Source organism: Synchiropus splendidus, chromosome 11 (genome assembly GCF_027744825.2).
Source record: "Synchiropus splendidus isolate RoL2022-P1 chromosome 11, RoL_Sspl_1.0, whole genome shotgun sequence".
NCBI lineage: Eukaryota > Metazoa > Chordata > Actinopteri > Syngnathiformes > Callionymidae > Synchiropus > Synchiropus splendidus.
The window spans coordinates 15,152,669-15,173,777 of NC_071344.1; the positions used below are offsets into that span (position 1 = coordinate 15,152,669).

Sequence of the window (21,109 nt, forward strand, 5' to 3'; positions counted from 1 at the left end):
ACATTTGTCATTTATCCCTTCATCTTGATGTGCAGAGAAAGGTATTTACCCACTCCTTCTGAAATGCTATTTGGAGTTCATTCCCATGGTGAATGTCACGTTTTCAATCAAGTTTTAATTTGACATTTAAAAAAATCTCCATAAGTATGACAAGTCGCTGTCAATGCTGAATTTACGTAGTGTCCCTGAATGCACCGCTCAACCACGCCAGCGTGTTCACGCACTCCTCATCGAAAACACAGAGCTCGATCGAATCATGTAAATGTCCGTCATTGTAGCGCCTTCGCTGGGATATAGAAGAAACCCAAACTGTCAAAACGGAACCTAACGCATCATTGCGCTTATTGGATTCGCTAGACTATCGTTTTTCCTTCGCTCGACTTCCAAAGATGCTGGCTGTGCTGCTGCTGCTGTGTTCTGCTGTGGTTCTGGGTGAGTCTTCGACCATTGCTGGGGCTGCTTCCGTGGCATTGAACGCCACCAGGCTAAATGTAAATGACTTCTATGGCTCAGTCGTGAGCTCGAGACGTTGCCTTCAAGAATCGCTTTCAAATAAATTTCATCCAAGTTAAACGCCCCTGGAGAGGAAGAGTTTTAAAACGCAAAATACGCCGGGCAACGAAGTAGCTTCCCTTTAGCTAACCGCTTCACGATTAGCTGAAGTTCTCCAAAGTAGTTCCGCCCAAGGTCACTGAGGTGAATCTGTGGGGCAGAAGGACCTTTCATAAGACCTTCGCTGTGATGAGCCTACTTTAGCTTCACCAGGGCGTGTGTGATGACGTCACGAGGCTGGCACAAATCTCAATATTTTCCTTTGTAATGTGGGAGTGGTATCGGCTTACTGGGTTCTGGAGTTGTAAGTGGCAACAATGGTGAGTATGTGATCTTTATCGTGCATATCCCCATCAACACCACGTCATTGTCTTATTCGTTACTTTACCAGCCACACACAAGCTTGCCACAGGGCTAAATGTTGAGGTCACACTGAGAATAATGCTCACATTTCTCCCATTTCCAGGCTCGTCCCAGGACTATCAGGAACTGTTGTATGGCGAAGGATTCAGGATTGAGCTTCAGATGCGGGCTCGTTCACTGACAATCCGGACCGACCCCTATGGCGTCAAGGTCCTGTGGGTGTCAGAAAAACCGAGGGATACTGTAGACCCCAGACACTCAGTGGAAGCAAACTACTTTGTAATGAATCAAATGACACAGAGGGACAACGGCCGATATGATTTGTTGGACAAATATAACAATAGGCTGTTTTCAGTCAACATCAGAGTTGTAGGTGAGTCATTTCTTTAATGCCGTATTTCATTCAGTCTAATGTTTGCACACAATGTTAAATGGATTTCCTTTTGTTGGTTGAGAAGGACCACTTCTCATCTTTTCTGAGTTACGAATGAGCTCCCAGTTGACGTGTCGGAGAACAATATTACTGTCAATTGTGTTTTGAAAACAGTATCTATGACACAGCATGATTTCTTTTCAGCCCATGGGAAAACCTACAATTTGGATCCGGGTGATTCTGTAAAGTTCCAATATGACCTTCCGTTCACCTCTTGCAACGTCTTCTTCACCCCAGAAGACTATCGGGTAGAAGGTGCAGAACTTGTCCGTCGGGGCAGAGTGCAGTATCGCAGGAACTGCGGGGCATTTTCTATCAGTCGCCCCTGCAAGTTCAATATTGAAAGTGTTGATACGTCATGCAGTGGGACCTACGAGATAAAAGACGACAAGGAGAACACTGCCTTACAAGTGACACTCACTGTGAAGGGTGAGTACCTTTCTTCCTTTGAGTTTGACTTGCCCCTGAATTTTCCCTGCTTCCCCCAGTGATTTAAGGTTTTTGACCATGTTGTTATCCGGAATATGTGGATCATCTTTTCAATGCTCAAATTCCTCATTAGACAGTGATGCTGAAAAGCAAAGGTTTACTTCCAAAAAACAGTTAATTTTCTAAACTCCGACTTTCTCATTTCAGACAGCAGCGAGCCTGACATTCCAGCTTACGGTTGGGTCGGCATCTCGGCAGCCATCTCCTCAACTCTGTGCTACTGCCTGAAGTGCTGCTGTTGCAGCAAGAGTGGCTCGAAGAAGGACAGCTCCGAGGCAGCTGAGGATGCTGCCGTGGATGCTGATCCCACTCAAATGCAGGTAAACACATCCGTCTAGAATCACAGGCCCAAACATCACCATGTTTTAAACCAAGTGTAACATGCAGTATGAGAGTGAGCCTGTCCGACTGAGTCCCAGAGAAACCGTGGAGGAGTTACCTTACCCTGCTGAGCCCCCTCCGGCGCCCTCCGCCCCGCTGGTGAGCTGTCCTCCAGTCCAGGTTCTTTCTCACAACACTGCATTGAATCTCCTTCTTCTTCCCAGATACACAACTCTAATGTCAGCCAGCCTCCGTCCTATGAGGAGGTACGTCCAGCAGATCATTTCATTTTGTTTTAATCTGAAGCTTAATTGGGATCACATTTGGGGCCATGAATGTTGTGGTGACAATTGTTCTTGGGAGGATTTCTCCAGGAGTTCCATCGCTAACATGAATGCCTGAGCTTTGTGACTCACAAGAATTCTCTCTGATACCAATCCAGTCTGCAAATAATATGAGCTGCCTGAGGAACAAGAGAGTGTTTACCAAACACACATGACTTTTTGATTTGCTTTACGTTCCCACAGGCGTTGACCTTAACAGAGGAGACAGGCGGATCGCCTCATCTGCTCACTTCGTCGGCGGAGCCACGGTTTGAGTTAACGGGCATGAAATTCTCGTCCACTCCTCCACTCAGTTCGGAGGTGACCAGCAGTGACGTTTACACCTCGGACAAACTGAACTTTCTCTGAGAACCATCAGATTTTTAGACCGTCTTTCTGGGGCTTTTCACACTACGGGTTCTGTCTCGGGTGAGTCTGAGTTCGATTCGCCCCCTGCTGTGCAGCCTCACATCTCTACGCCGCAGGCCATGTCCTTTTTTTTTTCTTTTTCTCGAATGGCGGCGCTCTGCGCAAAGTAGCTGGTTTGTGACCCACAATGAAGCAGGTCTCAAGGAAGTTGTCATCAGCCGTGCGACAAACTGTTTACCACCACCGGCTTGACCACCTTATTTCTGTCTCAGTTGTTAACATTATGAGTCGTCCTCACCTCACATAGGAACTGATGGCAGTGCTCCTGAACGCCAGAATGTGGCGTTCACAGCCAAAACTAAACATGGAAGAGTCTTGTCATGTTTGTTTTACAAGGAAATAGCAGATACAAGCTGCGTAATACGGAGTGTCATGATTGATCCACACTGCTGTCACAACATGTTGAACACAGTGAGAGAGATTACAGACGATCGAGAAGGTTTTAATCAGTGAAGTTCAGATCCCGATGTCAGAAATTATCAACGAATACTCTGGTGATCTTCAGTAACTTTGGGAAAACCAGAATCTTTCCTCTTTGCTGTGAAAATGGTTATTGTAGAGTGCAGCATTACTCATTTAAGCAAATCTGTCAGTCAATAAAATCAGGTGTTTATCAGCCTAATAAAGGCAAAAACATGTGAGTTATCAAACATCCGCACTCATTGCGAGTCCCGGACCGCTGCCCTGCCCCGCGCTGCGGTCCGGAGCGCAATTTTCCTGCAGCTCCCAGCTGCACACCTCTGTGTTCTGGGAGTTTGAGAAGTTGTTTTTGAACGATGTTGTGTGCCCATACAGCGATCAGACCCTTTACTACCCGGCATTTATCATGTTTGTGTGGCGTCGCGCTGGACACGTTTCCGGCGTCTAGCGCCGAGTCCCCTGAGGCGAGAAGCTCACCACCAGCTGAGAGTTTCCCGAGACAAAGTGCAGGTCTCCAGCAGGGATCAGGTCCGCGGCCAAAACCCGACGAAAGAGCTTTGTCTCAAGACAGAACCCGTAGTGTGAAAGCACCCTTAAAGGGTTTGGACCGGCTGGAAATTCACACTTTACTTAAGTGACCTTTTTGACGCAAACATTGTGGCCTTCTTATTGCTGACATATTACAACACTGTGGTCCATAAATCCTGTATCTCAACAGGCCAAAACGCATGGTATTTTGTTGCTGAATCAGTGTGTAATCTCAATTCAAAAGCCACATTTGTCTTTGTTGTAGTTGTCAAGAAGACCAGTCTCGGTCTCGATTTAGAACTGTGTGCTCATGTGCTGAAATCTTTTTACGCCATAGATTAGAGCTCTGAGTGTGAGTGACAAGCTAGTTCGAAATATAACATCAATGTCGTCAATAACCAACTCCATTTCCTTGGCGTGCGTATGTGGTTTTCTTTTAACATACGGGTGCTCACATCATGAAAGAAGATATTTCAGATTTAAACTTTACAGGACTGGAGTCATGGTGCCTTGCCTCTGGTTAGGTGGTTTCTAGTATGTCACTAACGTTTATGGCAGTAACTGTTTACCACAGTGAACTCTGGTGCTGTGTTCGCAGAATACAGTCACATACCTTCAGATCTCTGTCACTTGTGCCTCCATACACAATCCAAATAACTTTATGAATTGTTCCAAAGTGTGTCTACTACCTCAGTCAGGCATGTTTGCATCCAAATTGTTGCGGTTCCTGTGGACAGCAGGATCATAAAGCAGCATCAGGGAAAAGGAATGTTAGCGCAGCAAAGGGCCACCAGGGTTGCCGTTGCCATGAATGAAATGGAAACAAATCCCACTGTGTGGAGAGCATGTGATAATTGTGCATTACGATATATTTATGATCTTCGCTTTCAGACAGTGTGTCTTCCATTGAACACAGACATATATGTGGGATTCAGTGATTCCATCAGAATCAAATTGAGTCACACACAGCTTCTGTTTGGGTGCTCACATCAGTTCGACTCACGAATGGTATGCGACCTATTTCCTGTCGATTGAAGGACCACTTCCTGTGTTCAATGATTCTTTGGAAATTGTTCTGACTGAGGAAATCTACGTCAGAACAACATAGGGTTTGTACCTGCCAGGTTGATGTTTAGATTCGAGCTGCACGTCTCTGTTCCTGACCAAGTCATCTCAGGTCATTGGTACATTTAGAATTTGAGTTGCGATCATTGTTTCGCACTTATTTCCATTTCCCTGGACCTGTCTGTCTCCTGCCGCATGTAGACAGACAACCTCTCACGCATGGACCATTAAGAGTCACCAGTTAACCGCTGCCAAGGAGCTTATCTTGAACTTGAAACCATATAGTCAATTCCTTTTCTCTTGTTTTTAAATGCGTGTAATAAGGTTGTAGCGCATGACAACAAATATAGAGTAGTATAATGTTTGCGTTAGACATATCACATAGCTGCCAAAATGCCATCATTGCTTCAGTGCAACTAATGCACATTTCGATGTGGTGCTAGTCATAAACAGTTTAATGGCTGAAGTGGAGGGGGACCTGCTGGATTTGCTGCGTGTATTGTGAATGCAAAGATGTGAGCTTCATCGGCGCATGAGAAGGTAACCTCCATTAATTGTATTAAAGTAACAAAACTGCATGATTCGACTAATCCCTGAGGTTGTTCGTAGAAAAAGGTGATGTGGTGTCGGTGCCTTGTAAGTGTGAAGTTGTAGCTGAAGTATCATGCGACGACTATGTAGCTGCCTTAAACAGTATTGGTTTAGTTGAACAATTGTAGTTGTGTCTGCTTTGCTGCTGAACATTTCTAACTGTCACACTTGTTGTCTAGTGTTAGTGTGGGTTACCTGCTTTATTATTAGCAACAGCATCACTAACATCAGGTGTTTGTCCAGTCGATAAAAAAATACATCTCATCACCAAAACTGCTGTGTGCCGCCTGGACTGCTCTCTGCGCTGGAATTCCAATAAATGATTTTATTCAATTGTGTGTGTGGTTCTTAATTGGTTGGGATTAGAATTCAAATTTAGGGTTGGGCTCCGTAGGTTTTTAACGCTCTCTTTGGAGTTAGGTTAGGGTTAGGTCTAGCAGGTGAAGGGTTCGGGTTAAATCATAGAAGCTGGACACGTAGTTCGGCAAGAGCATGGGCCAAGCTGGAATGCACCAGGTCCCCAGCCAAACCCAGAAGAGTTTGTTTTGTTTTGTTTGTCTCTTCTCTGTGTCCATTCAGTCCTCCTATCCTTTTCTCTGTCTTCCAATTCCTTTCCTTTTCCTTCGTCCATCTCCCAATTCCATTCCTTTATTTCCGCTAGAGGTACCATTTGTGGTTTCTTCTTCTCTCCCATTTTCCTTACTTTTCCACGTAGTTTTGAGTGGAGAAGATCGGCGACTTGGGATACGCAGAGAGGTAAGTATATGGAAGGTTGTTAGGTACTATGTAGGTGACAAATATCCCAATTGTGTTAATTTATTTTTTGTTTCTTTTTACAGGTGGTGTTTCCAGGAGGTAAGTATTTAATTCACAGGTAGGTATTTATTTTTACAGATGGTAAGTATTTAAATGTTTGGTCCCAATTGTAAATAAAGGATTTTAATCCATATTGTGTTTGTGTTTTTATTTTAATTTGAATTAAAGTTATTCCTCTGATGGAGTTCAGGTTTAGAATAATTAGGGTTAGGTGAAGATATTGGGGTTGGATTTTTTATACTTTCCTAGGGTTTACGTTTAGAACTAAGGTTGGGTTGGTGGTATCATTTACAAGTAAGCGCACAAAGGAGACTCATACTTGTTTTGTGTTGTTTTTTTTAAATAGCCCTTCTCGGGTTGTAATGCTCTTTTTGTTTATTGATTTAGTTCGATCAATGGCCTATCGCGACGTATCGGGCCTTCATGAACAATCGGAAATTATTGGCACAAAATAAATCCTCTGAATGTCATTTTCCATGAAATAACAATAAAAAAAACTGTCACAGATACATTGCCTACATTTCTAAATCTCGAAAAAAAATAAAGGACGAACTGTTTTCGCCTCAGGTTATGTCGATCGCAAATGTTATCATTACCATGCCATACTTCATCATGTTACTATTTATGAATACGTCATTAGTCGCATGCCAGGCCGGAATTAACGCCGTTTTGCGAGTAAACACACAGAACAAACCACTTACTAGAAATCAAAAACATTATTCAGAAAGGACAAGTGACGAACCTCGGGCAATGATCACTAGATGGCAGCACATGCCAGAATTTGTATTTGATCTCTTTTTGAAACGCGTATTTTGAAGCATTCTTTTGAGCAAAGCACCGTCTCGGGTGCCAATATAATGTTTATTAATTTTAATCGACGTATCACAGTCTTTGATAAGACTCCTTCTTGTCTTGGTTCTTAAAAGACCTCCCAAACTGTCACGTTTCTTTTATCGGTCAGAGAATAAGACACACGCTTCTTTGTTACTTTAAACAAATAACAATTGATGGTGATTTAACTAAACAGCAAAATATTTTATTTTTATAAGATACACGCTTTATTCTGAAAGGGCTCCTTGCGGATGTTAGCTTTAGCGCTGTTAGCGGTGCCGTTTTTATGTTGACATTAGCCCAGTTAGCTCGCTACAGGGCTAGTCACATAACACAGCCGATAAACCTGCTTTAAAACCGCTCCGTGACCACCGAGTGTCCACACGGAGTGAAAGCGTTGTGTGCGTTATGACTCGTCTATTTCTGGGGAGCAGGTTCTGGTTGTGTTCATAGCAGGGGCCCTGGAGAGAAGGCTTGCCTGGGAAACATGGACACCACGGGGATTGAAGATTTGTTTGACTTCCATCGGTAAGATTAACCGCCAGTGACACCCTTAAACCAAAAATGCGGTATTGGGTCAAACTATTCAAATGTTGTTCCGCCAGCAAGACGAGTGAATGGAGCTAGATAAAGCCAAGTTGTGACAGCTACTGAGCTAACTCTGCTAAGGTGGCATTTATTATGCAACTCTGCTAAAGCTACTTAACACTTAACCAGAAGTTCCTGTCTACATATTAATATCTGAACTAAATATAAAACAAGAGCGGTCGTAGTAAATAACATGCCCCTCTCGTTTTGCTCAACTTGCATACGTGTAAGGTGCATTCGCGACCTGTCATAAAAATATTGTTTTTAATATTACCGATGTATCTCCCTGACATAAAGGCAAAATAACTCCACCGTTATTAACTAAAATTACGGAATGAGAAGTAGATGTTGCGAAGTACACGGACACCAGTCGATAAGGACACGTGTAACTGACAGAATGAAAGTATGGACTTAGAACATAACCTATCTTTATTGTGTACCTGCTTACATCACTAATGGGACGTTTTTAGGCATTTTAAACTGACATCATCATGTTCATTAGACGAAATTTCAAGTATATATTTAAATAAGCTGTTGTTTTTACATAGACAGTACATGTTGAAAGAAGATATCTTGATGGACTTTGTTTTAGTATGTTTTTTTTTTCTAAATTGCATAATTTTAATCAAATTGCTTACAAATTTAGAATTATTGTATTGGTTGGTTTTTCAATATAGTATCAGTGTATGTCTGTAAAAATATGGTGCGGCCATAATCATATTTGATGTACACATTGTGTATGTACTGTAAAAATGCAGTGTTTGCCTTGTGATGAACTGTCTGCAAAACGTCATTGCCAAACTAGTTGTGAAACATCTCCAGCAAAGAGATCAAAAACAAAATGGTTGCCATTGAATTGCATTGATGGATTGCAGCTGTCACCAGCTTCTGGACATTTTAATTTAATTTCAGTGTTTTTTTTTTCTTTTGTTTTTTTTATACCAGGTTTCCCAAAGATGGACTCCTCCTCCTGTTGCTGCTGATATATTTTCCTGTTGGCATTTGTTTAATGCTAATAAGGATTTTTATCGGTGTTCATGTATTCTTAGTCAGCTGTGCCCTTCCTGAAAGTTTTGTCAGAAGGTAAGCGCTTATTAATCTCTGCTTTAGGTCATGAAAATGTATGATGGCTGTATTGTTATCTGACAAAATAAACTCAAGTAGCCACTTGTGCATTCACAGTATTGCCCTGATGTGCAGGAAGCATTAGTGGTGGCGTTAGTAATGTGTCAATTTCATGATTGTAATGTTAAAAAGAGAAAAGTTAGCGGCCTGAAGATTATTTCAGCAGGGGGGTCGGACTTCACATGATAGTCACAGACTAAAGTTGAGGAGCAAAACATTCTTTTCCTCTTGATATTTTGCCATCACGCAGAAGAAAAAAGAAACAAGTGTTTTGGAAGTTTAAACAAGTGAAGTGGTATGAGATGATTCTTAATATGTAAATGGAGAGACGTTTTCCCTAAAAATACGAAAGCTTCACTAATCACAGAGGACATGTCAACAATAGCTGGCTCGACCACACTGCTTAAGTCTTGTGAACAGGCCAAAAAAGAAATCTCTCCTGACACAATGTTTGATGATGCTTTGGGCTGCTGACGGAAATCTGGGACCGAAAACCAAATGTGTCATTCCTCACTCTGTTGATGACAGTGTAGGTAATGAGGTTAAAATTATTAAATTAAAATTATTAAACCCTCAAAAAGGACAGTAGGATGTGGTATTGTCTTTACTTCTGCATGGTGTAATTGTTTTTTCACCATTCTTCTCTGTTTATCCTGTCAGGTTTGCTGTGCGGGTAATGTGCTCTGTTTTGGGGATGCATGTGAGACAGAAGAATCCTCGCTCCAGAGACAAAACCATCAAGCTCTACATATGCAATCATGTGACAAAGTTCGACCACAATATCATCAACCTCCTGACCTCCTGCAGCACGGTAACCTTGTTCGATAAATAACATGAATTTGCAACCGCACAGCTTGGTTTACGATGGCTAAGTAGTTCTCTTTCTTTAGCCTCAACTGCAGGGGTCCACAGGCTTCATGTGTTGGGCCAGAGGATTCATGGAAGTCCAGTCAATGTCGAGTCAGGAAGCTATTGGAGAAACCCTGCAGAGATATTGCTCGTCTGAAGGCACCCCACCTCTTCTCCTGCTCCCTGAAGAGGAGACCACTAACGGTCGGCGAGGCCTTTTAAAGTTCACGTGAGTCAATGCTCATCTTCTCAGCTGCTTGGCTTTATGAATTTGTAGTATTGAAAATAAGTGTGTTTCACGTGATATTCTTCATTCAACTGTAACTAAAGGACAGAAAAAGAGGCTCAACAGAGGTTGAAAACTGCTGACACTGATGTATGTCCACTTGTTTTCTAACTAATAATGGAAACGTTTTGTTCTCTTTCAGTTCCTGGCCTTTCTCTCTGACTCACACCATTCAGCCAGTGGCCTTACAGGTTACGAGACCCCTGATTGCATTGGTAAGGCTGAAAGAGTAATCTCATTATTATTTCATTACACTATTATTGTATATGCCAGAAATCAATGTGGCATTTCTTCAGATTGCCTTGTTATAAAAGTGGCAGTCAATATTTATCTTGGCTCCGTAAACAACGCCAACAAATGCAAGTCTGCCTGATGATAACAGGCTCATACAGTAACTCTTAAGTGTCATTCCCATCAAGAGGTATCTTTAAGGAATGACGCTGCAGGAAGCTACAGAGCAACTGCTGCTGAAATCTAATCCAGGCAGCTCAATAGTCGCCTGCTGTATTTGCAGCTACAGACCCTGCTATTTGCTAAGCGTTTGAACTTCAAATAGCCCTTTAGATTAACTCTCTCGTGCTGTAAGCACTGAAGACAAATGAGTAAAATCAACATTCAGACATTGATAATGTGGAAGCCTGAGAAGACAGTAGTGTCCAAGAGTCTGGTGGGATCCTTAGCCCCTGATAAAATCTGATTTATTTTTCCCAAATTATTTTTTTTTTTGTGGCTATCCTGTTTTTCTAACTTGTATCACTTTTTCAGTACCGGTTAATGAATTATAATCAATTTAAATGTATACAGAAAATAAATAATCATCTTAAATGTATTCAGGTGAGATTATAAACAACATATTTTCTGCTTCAAAAGTAACTTAAGCCAGTTATTGAAGCTTTAAGACTACTTTGATCTTCAACTTTCACAGGTCACCTGACTCTGACTTGAAATCAAGACTCCGTATCTGCTCTGATTTTACTGTGATCATTTTTCATGAGATACTTTAGCCACTCCTTCAATTATGAAACGTCTATAGGAGCCTTCTTCTGCGGTCTCTCCGGAGTTTTGTGTCAGCATTTTGAATGACACAAGGAGGGCTTGGTTTCTCCACAGCTGTGTCAGTTTCAGCGTGGGCAATTGTTCTGAGGCAAACCTCCAAATGACCACTGGCTTTTGGAAGTTTCCCCAACAAGCAGCCGTCACTACCGTTGTGACTCTGGACGCTGCATAAGCTTCTGCTCCTGTGAGGCTCTGATCCTGAAAACCATGCCGGTGACTTGAGTAGGAAAGCATCAGCACTAGATGGTGGATAATACTAGTCATGTAAACTCCATGTAAACAGATGGTCAAGCAGATTTGCTGACAAAGACAGTGCTGCAGGTAGCTTCCCTAAACGCACGTCCCTATCACAGATTATCAGCCACATTATGTCAAATTCCACGATATTCAGTGTTAAGCAGTGGATTCTGACTTAATCAGCTCCCTGCGCCTGACTCCACCGCTCCCTGCACTGACATCAGAGGGCGCTAGATCCTTCCTCCTGGACAGTGTCCTGATGACATCCAGGTCACCAGAATAGCAGACTGTATTAGCCTCCATCACTGAGACCAATCTGAATTTAACAAGAGGCTGCACTCAACACCTGTGAAGGTTTAATATTTAGGTGTTAAGCAACTTCATGCCCGATGCCTCCCTACTCAAGTCATCCGAGGTCAGTGACGATTTGGTTTCCTGTCTGCAGAACACACTGAACTCTGGCTGGCTGACGGAGCTCCTGTGGACCTTCTTCGCTCCATGTACAGTGTATCAAGTAAGGTAGTAAATAATTTTTATCTTCATATACCTACTGTAAAGTACTGTTTTTATTGTTGTCGCTTCTGGTTTATCTTAATAACTGACTCATCTGTCCTGTTGGGGTTTTATCTGAAAAGTTTCCAGCAGAATCATTTCAGTGTGAATAACAGAAGCACTGTGTTCCTTTATTTTTTTTAACTTTAGTTGGCTCCCTCCGGTGTCGAGACAAGATAGTGAGTCCACGCAGGAGTTTGCCAACAAAGTCCAGGAGGTAGGCGTGCTTGCGATGTTTCAAGGTCAAACACACGTGCTACACAAAAGTTCGACATGCACTCATCAGAACTCATGAAGACGTTTCCCTGCCTGGTGCATCTTAAATCTGTTTTCACTTGGCTGCAGCGTTTCCCTGAGACGACCTTGATGACGAACACAGCGTCAGAACGACTGTATGTTCAGTCCATTAAGACTAATTGAGGAACTGCATTTATGGAATGTTCATAAACGGTGAATGAGAAGCTTTTTCTATAATGAAATGTTTTACTGTCTATTATATTAAGTGCTTCACCAATGTCCACCCATCTTGGGGCTACATTCTTAAACCAGATGTTGTTAAACGTTTTGAGAGATTTTATTCTGCTGCTTTGCATTTCCCATCGGGGGTTTCCTTAACTTATCCCCCTGGTGACCCCCATCCTTTGCTGGTCCTTATTTAAGACCTTCTGATATGAGGAAGTTTGCAGACACCAGAAATAAACCACTCTCAGACCCAGGATTCTTGTTTTCTATTGTTATTTTTAATTTACAAAACATGATTCACTTTGTTTTGTTGAGTGGGAAGCATGTGAATTATTCACCAGCTCACAGCAAACTGAATTAATAAAATTCCGATGAATGTCACACGATATCATCTTACTGATAAAATGAAACTCATAAATAGATTCAGAAATAGACAATGCACAGAGGAATCCATGTGAGTCAACATCTGCCCATGCGCAACAAAAGAAAGTGACTCACCTCACATGCATTTTTCAGTTTATTAAGTGTGATTTACAAACGTGTGGTCAAATAAACTGGATCATGGAAGTAAAATTTGTTTTTCCAGCTTTCTATCCTCAACAAGAGCTGCTGGAGGTTTCTCCAGTAAAGAGGATGTTGGCTTCCTTACTGTGGCTGCTGCCCCCACGACCTGACCTGATGTGGAGGAAAATTGATAGATGGCGCCAACCAAACTTATGGATAGATTTTCTCCTTTAAAGCTGGTTCCCACCGCTACTGGTGATTCATCTTAAATGACATGAAGTTCCTATTTAAAGAGAAGCAGCATGAGTGACATTTCACTGCATTAAGTTGCTCCACCGCTGGGATGATGGCTTCAAATGAGGCTGTTTAGAATGAACATCGGAAGCTCCGCGCTAGATTGCTTTTGTTTCCCGGAGCCTGGGGACAAATGCATTTCAAATCGGTTTGGTTTGAAGATTAGCTCTGTGTGTCTTTCAGCTGCTGGCCTGCGAACTGGGCCTGGTACCCACAACCATCACAAAAGCTGACAAAGCAGAACACATCAAAAGGAAAAGGCACACGACGCCACCGACCACCACCAGTGAGTCTGCAACTGTGGTCACAAGAAAGCTTTGCATTTACATTTTGGACTGAAGATATGTAATGGTGTGATTTCTCCTCTCAGGTGTCAGACCTGGGTCCATGGGCCTGGGGTTCGTGGTTCCGGGGCTGGGAGCCGACGATGGCAGGATTGCGAAAATGGCACAGCAGGTGAAGGACGTGCTGCCTCACATCCCCCTGAACGTCATCACCAGAGACTTGGGTGAGCGAATGCACACGACACACCATTGTTATTCCTCGCCTCCCACTCTTGCATGGATCGCTGATTCCGCCAACTCAATAAGTCGATAGCCATCTATTTACTGTTTATTTTCCAGTTAAAACAAATTGTGTTGACACCACCATTACTAATCTGCTGGAGAACAAGGACGAAAGTCAGGCGGAAGCCTCCGGAACATCATTTGAAGCCCCTAAAAGCAGCTCGTATTGCTCAACGTCGGCTGCTACCATCAAGGTTTGAACTCCATGTTTAGAAAATGTCACTGAACAGAAAACACACCTGTATAGAAAGTTACATCCATACACTATGCAGTTTTACAAAATGAGTTATATCATTTTGTGTGTGCCCATGTATCAGGTATATGCACATATTTTTAAGAACAGAACAAATAAAAACAAGCCAAATAATAGTTTTTTGCTTTTTAAATTTGTCATTCTTTCAACGACAGAAAAATAATTTATTTTTCCCTCCAGTTTCATGACTTTCTGTGTCCTTTTCCCTACTCAGCCGGCTGCCAAATGTTTTGGGAAATCACCAGCTGACAGACACTTGTCTTTCCAGGAGAGAAAAGAAGCGCTTTATAACTTTGCGAGAAGGTAAGAGTCGGCTCCTCACAAGCTGTGATTGAGTCTGTCCTGCTGCTTGTCGTTTTCTCAATATTTTTTATACTTCCTCTCTACTTCTTTTACCACCAAAACAGCTGATTTGATCCCAAAAATCTGGGCAGGATACTTGTCATTAGAGTTTGCTTGGGCTCACGACTTAAACCTGCTTAAAGTGCTTTGTGCAACTCTCCCCGTCACCTTCGCCTCGGCCTACTCATTGTAAATATTCTCTCTTCAGACGCTACATCGAGAAACATGGATTGGAACTTGAGGACGACTCTCTGTGAACAACACCGTCACTGACAAGAAGGAAGCATAAATGATTTGCTTTACTGTCTAATTTGATTGATGATTTTTATATGTCCAGGTCCCGTCGAACCTTTTCGTTTAGTGCAAGTAATGGAGTGTTCTGAACATGTATAAGTTGTCGATTATGCATGTTGTTTAATTCTTCATTCTGCCCGACACATCATTTTGATAACGATTTGTATTACGATCACTGATGGGAAGCATCTATTTATTTTTCTATTGTCCAGAGTCATTAATGGAAATAAAGTTCAGCTCCAAGTTTTCCTCCGTCTTTACTTTTCTCCAAGACTTGCTGAGGTGGACTTCTTGATGAGGCTTCTTCATGCAGTATCGGTCAGTCGGCGGTGCTTGGTGTGTGAAAGTGGTGTGAGGTTTCGTTGAACCAGACGTCTGACAACTTACCCATCCATTTTTCAGCACGATGTATCACTTATGTACCAGATGAGGTTCACATTCCAGTCCTACATGTGTCCGACCTATCAGCAATGGGAGTCGGCAGAGTGAGTTTTAGTTCCTAAAATACATGTCATTGAAGACACAAAATGGTCTGTAAGTTGGAAAACGAATACAAATTTAAAGTGACCACAAAGGCATTGATTCATAAGTTTAACAAATGCTCTTGATCAACGGTTGAAATGTCAAATCTGCAAGGTGTCGACGATAGTTTCACATATAATGCACAATGCATTGTTGGTGTACTGTATCCTTGAACGCATCATCACAATTGACTTCAAGCATTACATTTAAATCTCAACATGTCAAATTCACATTCAACACTAGAAAAGCGATAACTTTTATGTCGCTATTATCGTGTTGGCTTGCTATGAACACTTTTTTTTTTTTTTTTTGTAAATTCTAATAAAAATCCCAACGGACTTGAACTAGTCTTTCGTTTACGGGAAGTGACGCAGAATCGTTTCCGCCGGAATACGGACTCTCCTAAGCTAACAGTTTAGCAATGTCTGCCAGCGATGATGTTTCCAATGAAACTGCTAAAGTTTCAGAAGACAAAGAGTTTGAAGACTTCGAGGATTACATGCCCTGTGACCCGACTCGATATAAATTATACAGGTAATGTTTTTTTTCGGTTCCTCCGGAAGTTTGTCACTGGCTAACATGGTAGCATCTTTTCGCGATGACTCTAACTGTCAACATCTTTCCTGGTTTGCACGAAATCTCAATATTCTGAGTTATCATCTCATACATGGCTTGTTATTAACACGTGCTTCTGTTATGTTGCGTATACAGTTGATGTGTCACTTAATTGCCGTAATAAAATTGGTCAGAGTGACTCACTTGAAGTTGAAATCACTGCAGCGCTTAAAATCCTATAGATTCATTTGTATCACGGGTTTCCGAATTCATTCCAACCACAACTGAAACATAGGTCTAGCCATTTTTTAAAAACTTTTTAAGGTAAACAATAATAAAAAATGAAATATGTTTACGTCTTTGCAGCCATCCAGGTTGTGTCCACAAAGTAACCCGTTATTTACTGTCGACTCTTAACTGAAACCACAAAACTGTTTTATTGTTATTTCAACAAAATTGTCTTGAATCCATTTTTTGTGTTAGATAAAGCCAGATAAAGCAGATAGAAACACACGCCTGAATTTATTAACTTGCTGACTTGAACATAAAATTGCATGATAAATATAGGCGGGGATTATTCTGAATAATTGTCTTATTTTGTTGATTATTGATTTCTGTCTTTGCCCTTGAGGTGAGCTTGCATTCATCTGTGTCTGTTCTGTGTTTTAGGGAGAGGAAAGAATGGGCTGATGTAGAGCCAGTTCCTCAAGACGATGGACCAAATCCTGTTGTCAAGATTGCTTACTCTGAAAAATGTAAGAAATGCATGGGGCGTGAATATGTAGAACTGCAATCAGCAGATGGAGTGAAATCGGTGCTAGAACTGCAACTTAGCTTCACATCGACATGAACTTGTATGAGCCACCTTTTAGTAACCAGTCATCCTTTAAAACGTTTCGTTCTACAGTTTCAGATGTGTACGACTACTTCCGTGCTCTCCTGAAGAACGACGAGAAGAGTGAGCGAGCTTTTGCTTTGACTGCTGATGCCATCGAACTAAACGCTGCAAATTACACTGTGTGGTGAGATTTTCATTTCACAATTTATTGAATTGTAATGTTTTGGTATGGGTATATGTGTGCACCATCGAGTGCAGAGTCTCCAGTCAGAGTTGGAATTATTTAATGTAAATGTCAACAGACATAAACTCGGCTACATTCCTCATCTCATCAGGCATTACAGAAGAGTTTTACTCCAAGCTCTGTCCAAGGACCTAAGGGAGGAGATGAGGTACATCACCGTCATCATTGAGGACCAACCTAAAAACTACCAAGTCTGGTTAGTATCTTTATGATCCAGAGGTCTGTCAATGCGCTGTGTATTTTACCCTCTCCCCTGCCTGCCAGGCATCACAGGCGCATGGTGGTTGAGTGGCTGAACGACCCCTCAGAGGAGCTGGAGTTCATCGCAGACATTCTCAGCCAAGACGCCAAGAACTACCACGCCTGGCAGCACAGACAGTGGGTCATCCAGGTAGGTGGGAGGACCTCCAAACTGAAAAGGCTCCAGTTTCTGCCCACTCTTTGGCCGTCTGCCATGCTGACTCAGCATTTGTCTCAGTGTTCTGGATTTCCATTCTTTAATAGCATGTGATTGATTTCCAGAAGATTAATACGCAGTTTTTTGTTTACTCTTCAGGAATACAAACTCTGGGAGAATGAGCTGGAGTTTGTGGAAAATCTCTTGGAGGAAGACGTGAGGAATAACTCGGCGTGGAACCAGAGGCACTTTGTTATCTCACACACGACGGGCTTCTCTGATCCTGCCACTCTGCAGAGGGAAATTGAGTATGTAACTGTGTATTTCTGATTCTTCTTTACCTTTAGAATTTAAAGTTGATACACAAATAATATTTTATTGTTCCTCTGAGTACACATTTTCCCTTTTTGCACTCAGGTACTGTCTGGCCCAGATAAAGAAGGCTCCACACAATGAAAGTGTGTGGAACTACTTGAAAGGGTGAGACATTTGAAGCGTTTCTGATCATTCTTCACAATTCTGTTAAGAGAAGAATTGACTCCACACATCCACTTTACTTTTGTTCAGTTTTCATAACTTGGAAACAATAGTTTCATGTGAAATCCTATCCAGTATTAGTCAATGGAAACTGACTTGATGCTGTGCCTGAGACTCTGAGTAAAGCAGCTCCTCTCACAGGATGCTGCAGGACCGAGGCCTGTCAACTCAGCCGGGCCTGCTGGAGAAGATTCTGGAGCTGAAAGACACACACTGTTCGCCGTATCTGCTGGCCTTCATCTACGATTGCTACGAAGACGCCCTGGAGAGCAACAGCCAGAACGAAAGCACAGAAGAGGAGCGAAAGGAAACGTTACGGAAAGCTCTGGAAGTACGTGCTTACTGCTGCGCTCTCATCTTCACCGCACAAGCGGCGCTGTTAAACCACACTCTGGTTTCAGATCTGTGACCTCTTGGCGCAAAAGAAGGACACCATCCGGAAGGAGTACTGGCTGTTTTTGGGACGATCTTTACAGAGCAAGTACGGAGGCGGCATGCCAGAAGAGGAAACGTCCCAGCAGCAGGACATGAACTAGACATGTAAGGTTAATGTATTGGTAGCTTCTTGTGTCTGCTAAGAGCGATTTAAATAAGTGTCATTCGTCACATGTACATCTGAAGGGGTCGTGTAGAGCGTCGCATGTAGCGCAGCATATGTGGTGTTACAGCAGACTGAAGTTTGTTTTCATGCTTATACAAGTGCTGCTGCGCTGCACACATGCCGTTCATATCCTGAGGGGAAGGAAATGGATTTAGTCCACTTCATCCAGCTGTTTCTACTTGGGCTCCCTCTACAAACGCCATTCATCCTCTTCAGTTTTCTCACCAAGCAGCCCAGAAATGTCTAATCATGGCTTCTTTACACGTTTACAAGCCCAACCTGATTAGCTCTCCCAGGGCCGAGGACGCCACGCCGCGTGAAGTGTATTTCTATTCTAGTGACCGGGACAGGAAGGTTTGTGCTCCAATAAAGTTGTTCAATTTTCATCATGTGCACGTCTGTAAGCTGATCGATGGCAACATGGAGTGGCACTGGCTCGTAATAAATACCTGAGAATTAAAATACCAGTTGTCGGCCATCGACACAATCCTCCTTGACTTTCCGCCGCAGGCTCACTAACACTCGACCAGAGCTGGTCGTGCCACTGGCTACTTTTTAAAATGCATGGGCAGATGTGGATTTACTGCTGTGTGTGTCAGCGCTGGCTGTGGTCCAGTCTGGCAGTGAGGGCGGATGCTGCTTGTTAGTGATGAAAAAAAGTTTTCCTGCACGTGATGCTGCAGGATTATCACATAGTTACACGGAGGCGATGGTGACGGACAGCTGAAAGTGATGTAATGGCCTCGTCACGGGAACCTCGCGGCAGGTGAGTTCTTACGCTGCGGGCGCGTCTGTGATGGACAGCACGCCGGAGTGTCGGCTGTAGCTTCAGGCGAATCTCATGATGCCATCTGACAAAAGCAAAACCAGGCAGTTACAATTGCAGCTTCAAGGTTAATCCAACAATGCTTCTAAATATCTCTATTTTCAGTCGATGTGTAGTGGAGAACAGCAACTGACCAGGAATAGCACCATGGACTCCTGCAGGTAAATCCAGTTTACCATACAGCTCAGTCGAAAGCAGCCCAACAAGTACTGACTTGCCATTTTAGTACTGGTTCTCTTGTATTGCATGTGGGTGCACAGTGGTGATGGGTCAATGAGGTTTCATGACACAGTGCCCTGATGTTCAGAGGCCACCAGGTGGTGCTGTCTGCTGAAAAAATGTTTGGACTTGAACAACTTATTCAATGAAACCTCATTTCCAAACTAAGAGCGCCATCCAGTGGCCTATGAAAATTAGGACACTGTTTCATGAAGCCTTTTCTACCCATCACTAGTTGCACACTCCCCTGACTGAAGCCACCTTGGTGTTACATTATAAACTGGCACAGCCATAAGGGATTCGATGAGAGGTATTTATTTGTTGCTATTAGGAAAATATTTGAAAACTTTTGAAAGGTTATACAGTAGGGCAGAAATGAGTTCATCGAAATCTATAATAGAATTTCTTTTCACTATTATAAGTTATCAATATCAATAAATTGCTTGTGGTAAGAATAACAATAAAAATATTTAAAAATGTACATCAAGTTCAATATTCAAATTAAGTAAGAATAAATGCATGAAAAGGTATATAAAATATTAAATGTGGAATAATTTAAACATTTTTCTGGTGAATAAATATAATCAAGGTTCAATAATAAATATTGTAAATAATAGTAATGTACATCCAAATCATTCACTGTTGCCTGCACTTTGGTCAGGTCAATAAATCTCTGTATGTTTTTGAACTTTGGGAGGAAACTGGAGTGTCGGAAGCCTCCAAGGTCTGTGCTGGAGGAGGCTGGGTGAAGGGAAGTCCAGTACTCCCCTCACAATCAGGCCAAAAAAGGTTGTCAATGTGTTCACATATTTCAACCTTACAGCACCATTAAACTTGTGTATGGACTCGGCACCGGTCCCTGAACCACTGGGAGGAGAAATGTATTCCTCCACAGAGGCCAATACCTTCAGCTGGTCACCAGCCCCGCTGCCGTGCTGCTTCCCAGACAGCTCCTGTTCATTTGATTTATCTCAGCTATTTCAACAAGAACGGCCGCCTGCTGGGAGGGCGAATGAGAAGGGAGCAAAGTTTGTGAGGCGTAAAATGAATATAATGAGCTTCAAAAGTTTGTAGTGAATGTATGCAACCTTTACTTAAGCAGGCGAGCCATTAGTGACCCGGAGGTGTGTCGGAGCTGCAGCTGCACCATCGATTTCAGATGACTTTGTCATGTTAGCGGCACGTGTTGCACTTGCAAGTCGTGGGATGGCAGTGTTCATTGTTGATGTGATACTATCGGAAGGTGTAATAGTAGATGATAGGGAGGAGCTTTTCAAGTCAGTGACCCTTGATCTTAGTTGGAGAGGAGCAGAACGTGAGGTGTCCAAGTGTCTTGTTCGCAGGTGAGGGGAAAGGAGGGTAGGAAGCTTGGCTGATTGTTGCTGTAGTTACGAGGGCGTTTATCAGTCTCCTGGTGGAAAAAGAGCTGAGCTAAAGGACGACACTCTCGGGTCAACTTGTGGTCGTGAGAAAGGAACACGCTCAAGATAAGTGAAGACGTCTTCCAGGTGGGTTGTCCAGGGAACAGGACGACTGGGCCTCTTGGCCTCTGCTGTTGACCTCCAGTGAGATTAGTGTTAAGAAATGAGTGGATGGAAGTGTAAAATATCACGCCTGTTTTAGTACTATCTGCTGCTGTATTGTAGTTGTACCTCACTGTTGGCGCTCTATAATTATAATGGTAATGTGGGTCGCATTTGGAGCGCTTTAATGTCCATAACAGATGTGAGGAGCTGATGATTCCAGTTTAGGACGTTGCCCAGTTTGTTTCATGAATCAGTCTCCATGCTGGAGCCTGTTT

At 42.7% G+C, this 21,109-nt stretch overlaps 3 protein-coding genes across 3 annotated transcripts; all 3 read left to right on the forward strand.

Moving 5' to 3' along the window:
* The first annotated feature begins 208 nt into the window (after positions 1-208).
* Positions 209-6,416, forward strand: LOC128767650 (uncharacterized). Its single transcript, XM_053879836.1, has 7 exons — positions 209-432; positions 1,019-1,288; positions 1,493-1,777; positions 1,985-2,157; positions 2,225-2,317; positions 2,383-2,424; positions 2,686-6,416. Exons 1-7 carry the CDS (start codon positions 390-392, stop codon positions 2,848-2,850), a joined length of 1,071 nt encoding a protein of 356 aa, XP_053735811.1. The 5' UTR covers positions 209-389; the 3' UTR covers positions 2,851-6,416.
* Positions 6,417-7,385: 969 nt separating this feature from the next.
* Positions 7,386-14,831, forward strand: aup1 (AUP1 lipid droplet regulating VLDL assembly factor). The gene is made up of 12 exons (XM_053879834.1): positions 7,386-7,689; positions 8,695-8,832; positions 9,535-9,685; positions 9,765-9,952; positions 10,152-10,224; positions 11,748-11,821; positions 12,005-12,071; positions 13,298-13,400; positions 13,485-13,622; positions 13,738-13,874; positions 14,148-14,236; positions 14,484-14,831. Exons 1-12 carry the CDS (start codon positions 7,649-7,651, stop codon positions 14,530-14,532), a joined length of 1,248 nt encoding a protein of 415 aa, XP_053735809.1. The 5' UTR covers positions 7,386-7,648; the 3' UTR covers positions 14,533-14,831.
* A 651-nt stretch (positions 14,832-15,482) lies between these two features.
* fnta (farnesyltransferase, CAAX box, alpha) lies at positions 15,483-18,731 on the forward strand. The gene is made up of 9 exons (XM_053879835.1): positions 15,483-15,625; positions 16,316-16,401; positions 16,554-16,668; positions 16,820-16,924; positions 16,993-17,119; positions 17,285-17,433; positions 17,543-17,605; positions 17,804-17,993; positions 18,064-18,731. Exons 1-9 carry the CDS (start codon positions 15,513-15,515, stop codon positions 18,196-18,198), a joined length of 1,083 nt encoding a protein of 360 aa, XP_053735810.1. The 5' UTR covers positions 15,483-15,512; the 3' UTR covers positions 18,199-18,731.
* The last annotated feature ends 2,378 nt before the right edge of the window (positions 18,732-21,109 follow it).

What these genes read in the sequence shown, in the direction of transcription:
- aup1 (XM_053879834.1), top strand. Translation starts at nt 7,649, where the DNA reads ATGGACACCACGGGGATTGAAGATTTGTTTGACTTCCATCG. An exon ending in CCTGAAAGTTTTGTCAGAAG is followed by an intron (nt 8,833 to 9,534) that starts GTAAGCGCTTAT and finishes TTATCCTGTCAG; the next exon opens with GTTTGCTGTGCGGGTAATGT. An exon ending in CGAGACCCCTGATTGCATTG is followed by an intron (nt 10,225 to 11,747) that starts GTAAGGCTGAAA and finishes TCCTGTCTGCAG; the next exon opens with AACACACTGAACTCTGGCTG.
- fnta (XM_053879835.1), top strand. Translation starts at nt 15,513, where the DNA reads ATGTCTGCCAGCGATGATGTTTCCAATGAAACTGCTAAAGTTTCAGAA. An exon ending in GATTGCTTACTCTGAAAAAT is followed by an intron (nt 16,402 to 16,553) that starts GTAAGAAATGCA and finishes TTCGTTCTACAG; the next exon opens with TTTCAGATGTGTACGACTAC. An exon ending in GCTGCAAATTACACTGTGTG is followed by an intron (nt 16,669 to 16,819) that starts GTGAGATTTTCA and finishes TCATCTCATCAG; the next exon opens with GCATTACAGAAGAGTTTTAC.
- LOC128767650 (XM_053879836.1), top strand. Translation starts at nt 390, where the DNA reads ATGCTGGCTGTGCTGCTGCTGCTGTGTTCTGCTGTGGTTCTGG. An exon ending in AGTGACACTCACTGTGAAGG is followed by an intron (nt 1,778 to 1,984) that starts GTGAGTACCTTT and finishes TTCTCATTTCAG; the next exon opens with ACAGCAGCGAGCCTGACATT. An exon ending in CGGCGCCCTCCGCCCCGCTG is followed by an intron (nt 2,318 to 2,382) that starts GTGAGCTGTCCT and finishes TCTTCTTCCCAG; the next exon opens with ATACACAACTCTAATGTCAG.